This window comes from Sander vitreus, chromosome 7, assembly GCF_031162955.1.
Source record: "Sander vitreus isolate 19-12246 chromosome 7, sanVit1, whole genome shotgun sequence".
Lineage (NCBI taxonomy): Eukaryota > Metazoa > Chordata > Actinopteri > Perciformes > Percidae > Sander > Sander vitreus.
The window spans coordinates 28,361,984-28,373,199 of record NC_135861.1 but is presented as its reverse complement, the minus strand read 5'-3'; the positions used below and the strand labels follow the sequence as shown (position 1 = coordinate 28,373,199).

Sequence of the window (11,216 nt, the reverse complement as noted above, 5' to 3'; positions counted from 1 at the left end):
TTGATGCATAGAAACATTTTACACTTTAATCCTCTCTACATCTAATCCAATTTTGGGATAGAGTTTGGTAGAGTCCATTAAAAAAATCCTCTTAGTCAAACAGGACTGCTATTTACTTTTAAATGAATGCTGAACACTACGGTCATGGTAAAATAAAGAACTGAAAGTGCCAATAACAGACTCTACTTCTCTGTCGACACGGCTGTAAAATTAGCGCCTACATTAAACAAGGCTTTCCATCAGATTGCCGTGCATTAACATCAGACATGCAGGAGCAATGAAAATGACAATATTGAACTTTGCGAGTCCAAAGAACACATGAATAATAAATGACATTGAAATGGGTGAACGGTCGAAACCTTCACAATCCGAATCTCAGGATCAGTCAAGAGCTGAGAGTACAGGTGGTGAACTCGTTGTCTTAAGATGGAGGTTAAATAAAGCTGCACACACATCAATGCACTGCATTTGTGCCAATTTGGGGTTCCTTGACATGAAACGTTTGGGGACCACTGATATAGTAGTACAGTAATGTAGTAGTAGGCCACATACATGTCTTTATTCTACCACTTTACAGTGATTGAGTCAAATAAATATTGTGTTTCTCTACTTATTGTCATTTATTTTGTCCTCAGTACTGCGTCCTTTATGTTATCATAGTCTTTAAGATGCTGCTCCTCAAAATGTGCCTTGTCTGACACAAATCAGTTGTTTAATATACCCTACGGCCACGCAGGGAGTGTTCTTTTGAGCCCTGTCCCCAAGTCAGTAATTAACCTTAAACAATATCAGGCTTTCCTAATGAAAAACAAGCCGATGGTTTTTCACAGCCTTATTTTGCTGAAAAATCCCTCTATAATCCCCCAACATCTCCTGGCATATTGGTGGCTAGGTGGAGGTGGGCAGCTTTTTAAGTGTGATAGATTGAGTTTAGTTTCAGGCTGCTGCTGCTGCTGCTGCTGCTGCAGCTTCCTTCTCCGACCCAGCTGTCCCCAGAGAGCCTGGGATGAGCTGGAGCCACAATATAGCTCTGCTGAAAAGCCTTTTGTTGTCGTCCAATCTGTATTCAGGAGAAGAGCAAACAGACCACCTTTCCTCGATTTTTGTGATTCTGCGTAATATTTGTTGGCTTTGTGGAGGTTATTCAGATTCTTTTGACAATAGTTTTACAAAGAAGTGGCAGAAATGCAATATCAATTGTTTATCTCATGCAGATAGATGCCTTAATATAATAACCTCCCCTGTAGAACCGCCCTCAGGCCACCAAATGTAAATAATAACCAGATAAGTGAGATGCCATGAAAATCTCTAAACACTTTTGTGTCATCAGGGGATAAATACTTTTGAGTTAGGTCACAAGATGGCCTTTTCTCTGGCACCTCCCTCGGGCCAAACTTTACATGTTTTGCCTCATGGATGGCTAAGAATAACAAAGATTCACTTGTTGTTTATCCAGCCAACTGTCTGGTGTGTATAAAAAAAAAGCCTCACAGGGCTATTGCGGTTATTATAATTTGGTTTTAGTATGAAATCCTCAGTTTGGAACATAAAGCCATGATACGTCTGTGAGTTTTAGAGGGCAGCTTGGTAATGTCCAGCACTGATCCAGCACCCTCTTATACGTGCATTGTTTACAACCATCATCACTCTCCCATGCAATGTGTCTAGACAGCTTTCTCTTATTACTCAGTAGAATTTAAAATACTGTAGCATCTAGGGAGTTTTGTTTCTACCTGAAATCGTGTTATTAGCACTATGAAATATATATCATTTTCACTTTGAGGTGAGAAAATCACATGTCTGCTTGCAGTGGGTGAAGTGTTTGAAGGAGTTACAAAAATGGGGGCATGACTTAAGATTATTATAAAACAAAATTTGAAGGAAGACAACCTTCCGCTGCTCTCTGGTTTGTTGTGATTTCAGACTTTAATTATGATTTTTTTTTTTTTTTTATCTTCCATAATCTACAACAGTGTTACAAGATAAGCAAAGCATAATGTGCTCACTGGGTTCTCGGTATGAATACTTTGCACTCTGTCATTTAAATAGAAAACACAAACTGGGAGAATTCACATTCAGGCAACATAAGACTGCAATGGTCTCTTTTTGTACAGAAACTTGAATGTTTCTGCCCATGATGTACGGATAAACCAACACTCTCCTAGAAATTGTATATATATATATATATATATATATATATATATATATATATATATATATATATATATATATATATATATAAAATAAGTACATTTCCGGAACCTTAAAGGTTAATAGTTTGATATTTTGGGAAATACACTTTTTAGTACAATAATACATTTACTTTTTAGTTGAGCAATACCATGCACTCTTGTGTCTGTACGGTAAATATGAAGCCAGCAACTTAGCTTAGCACAAAGACTGGAAACAGGGCAAAACAGCTAGTCTGAAGGTAACAAATTCCATCCCATAATGGAGGTTTATGTGTTGGTAGGTGGCTTTGTTATCTTTAGACAAAGCCACGCCAGCGACTGTATTTCTCCCGTTTCCAGTCTTTATGCTAAGCTAAGTTAGCTGACTGGTAATAATAGCTTCAAACTTACACATTCACAAGAGTGGTATCGGTCTCCTCATCTAACCCTCAGCAAGAAAGTAAAAAAAAAGAAGTCAAAATCATATTTTAGTTGCAACGACGGGATATTATAAAAACATGAAGGAAATATGTTGTTAGTGAACATTTGGTAACATGTTTTGTATCAATATCTTTCGACCTGCTAAATACATTTATTAGCAACGTTTTCAAATCATGTTACTAATTACGGACAGCATTCCCCCCATGGATCAGAGAAGATATTCTTACTGAAAATATTAATGTTTTGTACCTCAATTTAATATAGTTTTGAAGTTTGACTGAAGACACATTAACATGGACAAAAGAATGGCAGTCATTTGATGTGAGACATAAAACGTGTAAAAGCAAATGACCTATTGACTCCAACAGAGATCCAAAGTGAATCACCATCAAGATTCTTTATCGTTGCAGATATTGACCTGATCAGAGTTGTGTGGCAGAGTTACTGTATGTCCTGCACTGGGAGAAGGTGCCATTACTGGTGCATAAGACTGAATAAGTACTGCATAGGTGAACATCACAGTTCCAACTCAATACCCATGTTTTACTTTGACAGGGGCACTTACAGACATCATTAATGCAAAAACATTTCCAAACATATATTCTTTACAAGAGCAAATGCATTACTATAATAATGAAAGATGTCTGGAACTAAATGGAAATCACTTGGAAGTAGAGCTGCACGATATGAGGAAAATATCTAATTGCGATTATTTTGACTGATATTGCGATTGCGATATGATTCACGATATTGTAGGGAATGATCATTTTTATAGGTTTGTAGTGGTGGAAGGTTAAAGAGGCAAGCTTGTGACCGGGAAGTCACCGGTTCAATCCCCAGACCGACAGGATAAAATCTGGGTGGGGAAAGTGAAAGAGTCCCTCCCTCATTACCACCACTGAGGTGCCCTTGAGCAAGGCCCTTAACCCCAACCGCTCCAGTGGAGCTGCTCAGACTGTGGTTGCACTGGGCAGCTTCCAGCTATGAATGTGTAACTGTGTGAATGTGACAGGTCGTTGTTGCAAATGACAATTTGTTCTCAATTGACTTACCTGGATAAATAAAAAATATATATATATTTTTTAACCTCTGTCCCTGTGGTGGTAATGAGGGAGGGACAAGTACTGCTCTTTCACTTTCTCCACCCAGATTTTATCCTGTCGGTCTGGGGATTGAACCGGCTTATTCAGTCTTATGCACCAGTAATGGCACCTTCTCCCATTGCAGGACATACAGTAACTCTGCCACACAACTCTGATCAGGTCAATATCTGCAACGGTAAAGAATATTTTTTTTTATTATATCATTATTCTCATTTTAAATTAAAAAAATTATTATAGTGTGATTTTTGCGAGTGTACCAAACAAAGGTTTTTTTCTTCAGTCTGTAGAATTACATTTGTAGGCCGGGACGTCTCTGCAGCACCACAGTACTTCATTGAGAATGGTTTGACACATTGGATGGTTGGAAATAAAGTTGTCTGAGGTGTTGGAAAGGTGGGTAAAAACTCAATAATGGACTGGTTTAATCCCTTAATGTCGTAGCTCTATGACGAGCATACTGCACAGGCTCTTTCCCCTACAATCCGTGTGCAAGTACACGCCCATGAATAAAAATGCAATTCACTGGGCAGTCATGGGCCCATTAGAAGCAAAGCATACAATTCGCCTTCAGTGGTAGGTTTCCAGGGCAACTTTCACCTTGTGACTTTCTGTTTCAAGACAATGTGCAATCAACTCTGAAGCACTATTAGCTCATTTTATCAAGTGAAATTGTGATAAAGTATTATGTACTATTATGTACTAAAAAAGGGAAACTTGGGAGGTAAACGTTACTTCTTTCCCATACACTGTGGAGGAAAAAATGACAAAAATAACATCTCCGTTTAACCTGCACATTGCTATGAAGTGAGAAAACTCCACCACGCCGCCCGTTTCTTTCTCTCAGACTAACGCAATTCATACCGTGACATATTCATGATGTTCAAATATGACTTGATTAATACAACAGCATTATTAATTTACAACTAATGGTCATAACTTATTACAATGTGATAGCCAGACACATTTTTTAGACGAATCAGGAGTAAATTACCAGTGTTTCTGTCTCAGGAACAAACTCTCGCGAGATCTGGCAACACAGAGAAGCTAACATCAGCTAACCTTTAGTTAACAAAACTCATTTTCATAATGCTCAATATGTCTTTTTGGCTGTGTAAATATCTAATGTTAGCAAAAGAAAATATTAACAAATTATGCAAATATAACTTTTCATCCATCCACACGACGTTCACTACACTTCCAAACGAGGCCACGCCCATTTAGGAGACAGGAAGTGTGTACTGTTTCATACCATTGGTGCCGCTTGAAAATCTTTAGTTATAGAGAACCTTTGCTTTGTCCGACCTCATAGGATTCGCCATTGTGAATTCAGAGTAAAAGTGACTATTTTTTAGAAATGAGACCAACATGTCAAATTGCCATCAATTAGGTGCATGTCTAAAGGAGGCTTATGATGATTTTTACAGTGGTTTTGAAAGGGTTTTCACTTGCGAGGTGCACAACTCAGAATTCACATTGTGGCTGTGAAACCTCCAGAGTTGCTTGACCTTCTAGGACTCCCAGATTCATGAGGCAGCAATATTGATTTAAACAGGTGTAAAGGCCCTTCACCTGCCAAGGAAATTTAATCATGTCAGAGGGCCACCCGGGGTTATTGCACATGACACTGTCACCGACGCCATAGGACACTTTTATGTCAGGGGGCTAGACAATATTAATTTTTCTTTCACCTTATATTGCGGTGTGGAGATTTACAGCAGTTTCTGGAGAGAATGCCACAAAAACTGAAGCACCCAAAAAGAGGTTAATAAGAACATTTTATTATTGGAAATATCTATAAAGTGCTCCAACGAGCGCTAAATTCACATTCTGCTCAGTATTTGGACTTAATGTATTCAGGATCTGTGCTCATCCTCCTTGAGAAATCCAATGATAGAGTGCTTTACTCTGTTGACTAAGCTAATTAAGTAAAAAAAAAACAAAAAAACTCCACGTTTCATCAAAGCAACACTGTGATTAATTTCAATTAAACTGAAAGCATGCTTCCTCAAATCACCGTAATCTTAATCCAACTGTTAAAGTTCTTATATTTTCTTTATATTTTATACAATCAGTAGCAGTTAGACTTCAAAGTCATTTAAGGTCTACAAGTTTTCCCTGTGTGTGTGTGTGCGTGTGTGTGTGTGTGTGTGCGTGCGTGCGTGCGTGCGTTTGTGCGTGCATGTGTATTAAACTTCAAAGTCATTTAAGGTCCACAAGTTTTCCCTGTGTGTGTGTGCGTGCATGTGTGTGTGCGTGTGTGTGTGAGGGTGGGTGTATACTCATAGGTGAGCATGCTCAGACATATTTCCATCCCTTTAGTGAATGGCTCATTATCACAATCTGTAGTTTAAGTTCAGGGCGAGCAGCAGCGTTAAGTCCTTCAGAGTGAGCGAAAGACGAGAGGGAAAGAGTCGGCATGGCCCAGAAAAATGACTGTAAGTTAACGTTCTGATTATGTTAATATGTTAGACCATATTTTTTATTTTTTTATTTTTCAAGTAGTCGAGTTGATTACGAACAACAGCACTAATAAGACTGCTGAGGTGTAAATGAATGCTAACATGCCTAGAAGACACATAACACATTTCACTCAAACTAAAGAGCTTTTGTTTGTTGCCTCTGTACATTGCCCTTGCTTAGAATTTCATTCATTAGCATTATTGAGACTTAATTGTAATCCGTGTTACACTTGAAATGTTGAGAGAAACAATACTATAATATTTTGGATTGCCATGTTCACCGCGGGTTGTCATGCGCAAATGCCAGGCTTCATGTTCATGTGGAAAGGAGTTCAATTAGAGATGAAAAGAGTTAGATTCTGTAAGAGGTGTATTGATTTTTTTTTTTTACATTTTCTTTCTTAACAACAAGTTACGTGAGCGCATTGAGCCCATTGTGAAATCCAGCAGGAATTTCTTCTTGCAACAAGAGGCAGATTAGTCTCACTGAGCTCTCATTCTCTCCCTTTCTTTCTCTCTTTCTCTCCCTGTATGTACAGTTCAATTCTCCATCAGGGAATATAGACCCTCCGACGAGCATGTGGTCATGTCCCTCTTTCGCGACGGGATACTTGAACATGTATACCCGGCTTTCTTCAAGGCCATGAGCCACCCAGACCATGTTGGCGTCGCTCTGAGCCTTTCCATGGCTGGGTATGTGCTCGGAGGCAGCTCCTACTTCCAAGCGTTACTCTTTGGAAGTGCATGGGCCGGGCTCCTCTATTACTGCTGCCACGAGATCTACGAAGGCTACATGACCAGGAGGCTGAGCGCAGACATGGCCGACATTCAATCCAACTACCTTGAAAACCCAGACAGCAGTTTCTGGGTGGCAGAGGCAGACGCCAACGGCCAGTCCGAGGTGGTGGGGATGGTGGCAGTGACGGGGAAACGGAGAGGGGAGAAAGGTGAGAGGTTTGACGACTGGAACGGAGGAGCGATGGGAGACGGCTCCGAGTTTACCCAAGATGCCGGGGATGGGAGTTACGGCGAGATGTCCCACGCGGTTGTGATGTTCCCATGGCGCCGCCGAAACCTGGGTTCACAGTTGACTTTGAAGGCCCTTGATTTCTGCAAAGAGCGAGGATATGCCCGCCTCATTCTGGACGTCAGCTCGCCACAGACGGCGGCCATCTCCCTCTACCAAAAATTTGGTTTTGTTCAGACCAAATGCCACAGTAACACACACGCCAACCGCTGGTTCTCCAAACTGGCCAGAATAAATGTGGTGCGAATGGAGAAGTTCATTTAATGGACTTTAGACCTTCTCACCAGATACAACCTCGACTGCACATTAAGAATACATCCGTTAATTTATGCTTCTTGTCTCATTCAATGCAAAAAATCTTTGATATTCAGTCACTCATCACTCCAGCTAGCTATCATGATAGTTTAAAAAAAGACACATTCAATTTCATGTTTTTTCCAGTTTTCTTGCATTTCTTTTTTGCCTTGATGTATTATGTATACACCTCTGCACCGCTGACAGTCCATTGCCCACAACCATGGAAAACAATGAGACAATTAGTCAACTTCTCTGGTTAGTCAGATTCATTTTGTAATTTGCACATGGAAGAACAATAAAATCTCAATAAGGTATTTTATTAAATTAACTCTCGGACATTAAACAGAACAAACTATTTTCACATTCAATTAACTGTTGTTCTCCTGTCCAATAAGGAATATCAATTATTTTTATATATATATATATATATATATATATATATATATATATATATATATATGTGAGAAAGGAGATATTAAGTCATTTGGAAGCAGGAGAACTTTCTTTTTAAGCCTCTTTCCAGGGAGAAGCTGAATCCTTCTGCCTCAGAGGAATTAATGCCAGCTGACTTCTAAGACCTCACAACTCTTTGCTTAAAATACCAATGAAAAATGCAATAGTATCAGGACATTGGGAGGTTTAAAATTCTTTGGACCTAAAAGAGCTGTGTGTGTGTGTGTGTGTGTGTGTGTGTGTGTGTGTGTGTGTGTGTGTGTGTGTGTGTGTGTGTGTGTGTGCGCGTGCGTGCGTGTGTGTGCGTGCGTGTGCGTGCGTGTGTGTGTTGCATAAAAAGAGGATAAAGACTTCACTATAACGCTATGTATTCAGGTCATCGTACGCAAGGCAAAGATTATCGACACCAAACAAAGCTTAAGTGTGTCCACATTGGTGGTCTCATGATATGTGTGAGGAGGGACTGGACAAAGTAGAGGTGAAATGCTTTTGTGGCAAAGAAACTGAAGGTTGGCCACTATTTATTAGACAATGTAAACAAGGAGCTTCCTGTCAACTATACCGCCTGATGCCAAGCAGGATATTTTCTTAAACCTCTCGTCCCCCCATCTTGTTAAATGTGAATATTTTCTAGTTTCTTCACTCTTTTGTGACAGTAAACTGAATATCTTTCAGTTGTGAACTAAACAAGACATTTGAGGACGTCAGCTTGGGCGTTTGGGAAACACTGATCCCCATTTCTCACCATTTTCTGACATTTTAGAGACCAAACAACTAATCGATTAATAGAGAAAATAATCAACAGATTAACGAAAATAAAATAAAAATAATTGTTAGTTGCAGCCCTAAGCGCCTCACAGTACCTGCTTATCTTGAAAGAGTTTGTTCATTGTAAGCCTATAAAAGAAAACATCAAGCAGCCAGTGTGTGCAATGACAGCTGTGGTCTAAATGACCACAGTAGATTACTTTATGGATAGAGCGGTTTGGCACTGAGACACACACACACTCACACACGCAAACACAAACACAAACACACCGTCAAGGGCCTTCGGGCATCAATCATTTCTGCTGAGGCCGTTGAACAAAATTAGGCTGGTGGCCAGCAGGCAGGTGCTGAACTAGCCGGAGGAAGATGAGCCTTAATGCTGGCCAACCTGTTGTCATCCTCGCACAATTACCAGTATGATTGGCCTCAAGGTAATGGCGGCTTGATTGTAATTCCTCTCATACACATGCTCCACAGTCAGTTGCCACTTTGGGGCTATGTTAGAGGAAAAAGCGTTGCAAACACTCACAATTTCTGCATCTACATGTACAGTGTCTGACCTTAGATATTTTCATTGCTTTTTTTTGGCACTGATCAACAGAATAAGAGCCTTTTTTGTTGTCAAAGTGAAAAGCAATCTGTCTCTCTCTGCATATGTAGTCACCCTCGCCAAGTCAGTAATTAGTAGATGCACCTTTGGCTGCAAATACAGCATGTCTGGGCACTTGCTCTTCTCTACAAAAGTGCCCAAGCTCTGTCAGGTTGAATGCCATGAAGATTGTGAGCTAACAGTCGTTTTCAAGTCCTGCCACAAATTCTCAACTGGCTTAGGATCTGTCCCTCCAGGACATTGACATTGTTGTTTTTAAGCCATTCCCATGTAGCTTCGGCTTTAAAAGACTTTCCAGATAATAGTTTTTTTTTCTTTTACTACAATCAATTGAAACCCCTCGACTGCACACAGGTGATCTCCCTTTTACTAATGACTTCTAAAACCAAATGGCTGCAGCAGTGAGTACGTTTACATGCACACTAATATTCCACTATTATTCCAAATATGATTCAGGTCATACAGCATATTCCGTTTGGATATTCCAAATAAGGCTCCTTTTGCGAATATAGCATTTTCCGATTAATACATGTGATATGCCGGTATTATTCAGGTTTGAGGAACCTTCTTTTGACATGTATACAGCACATTCAGAATCTGCATTTCGATCAGGTTTTTACAGCAGTTTGTGACAGTTTACAGCCTCTTGCCTATTCGGGCTTACGGTCAGCTCTGTACGTTGCTATGGTTGTTGTACACAAACAAACTAGCCAGCAAGGCGTGTGTAGAGATGCATGCCCAAAAAGGAAAGGGGGAAACAGCTATTTTTAAACATTATGAAAGGTGTGGATATCAACAGGTTTTTGGATATGCACAAACATCACAACGTCGACCTTTTCAAGAAGCTGGTTGAAGGAATGAAAGAGGGACGCTGTGTTTGCACGGTCGAAGGGCAAAAAAAACGGAATTACATGTGCATCTAAACGTAGTCATTGAGGATTCAAGTCTGCCTTATTACAGTTTTTGCCCGTTGCTTGAACACGTTTTGCAAAGCTTGGCTCATTGTGTCGAAACTCTACACACAAGCAAATAAGACACAACACTGGGAAATAAACCACTCACATCTATGTCAAATTGAAACTCTGCTATCAAAACCTAACAATCCTTTGTCAAAATGTCACTCTGATGACAAAATGATACCCACTTGCATCATATGAATACACTTTCAGATCAGCAGCAACACACTAGTCTACTTTATATAAAAAAAAACTGCAGTCTTTTGTTTTCAATGTTTTTATTCAGTTCCACAGAGGGCATGTTTTCACAACAACCAAAAAAATGAAATACTGAATTCAAAATCATTACATTACAGTAGTATATTTTACAGTACAGTAAATTCAGTTAAATCAAACAATACACTACTGTAAACACAGAAAAACACAATTGTGTGCAAGTGGGCTTATGGATCCTGCCGTCTGTTGGGGTCTGGCCACAGGATCTCATCAACATCACAAGCAATGTCTTCTCTCGCTAAGCATCGGGGGAAATATCCCCTTGTGTGCCGAATCCATCCCTGGATTGACCTCACCTCAATGTCTCCAAATGTCTTCAAATTGATCATGGTTGGTGAACCAGTTCTGGACCAGAGCAGCCCGATGGAAACTAACATTATCCCAGACAACAACAAACCTGGGCTGCTCTGGTCCATCCTGTACAACTGCATCATGAAGTGCATCTAGAAATGTGATTATGTGTTGCGCATTATAGGGACCCAGTTTGGCATGATGGTGCAGTAGCCCTCGAAGACTTATGGCAGCACACAATGTGATATTTCCCCCACGCTTCCCCGGGACGTGCACAATTGCCCTTTGGCCAATTATATTACGTCCCCGTCGTCTGTTTTTGCTAAGGCTGAATCCAGCCTCGTCAGTATAAATACATTCATGC

At 40.0% G+C, this 11,216-nt stretch overlaps 1 protein-coding gene across 1 annotated transcript; it reads left to right on the top strand.

Annotated features, from left to right (window-relative positions):
- Window positions 1-6,718: 6,718 nt before the first annotated feature.
- On the top strand, window positions 6,719-7,891 carry LOC144520372 (putative N-acetyltransferase camello). Its single transcript, XM_078254051.1, has one exon. It carries the CDS (start codon window positions 6,761-6,763, stop codon window positions 7,463-7,465), a length of 705 nt encoding a protein of 234 aa, XP_078110177.1. The 5' UTR covers window positions 6,719-6,760; the 3' UTR covers window positions 7,466-7,891.
- Window positions 7,892-11,216: the final 3,325 nt, after the last annotated feature.

Bases quoted from the DNA above. Each gene is read 5' to 3' on its own strand.
- LOC144520372 (XM_078254051.1), top strand. From the start codon at position 6,761: ATGTCCCTCTTTCGCGACGGGATACTTGAACATGTATACCCGGCTTTC.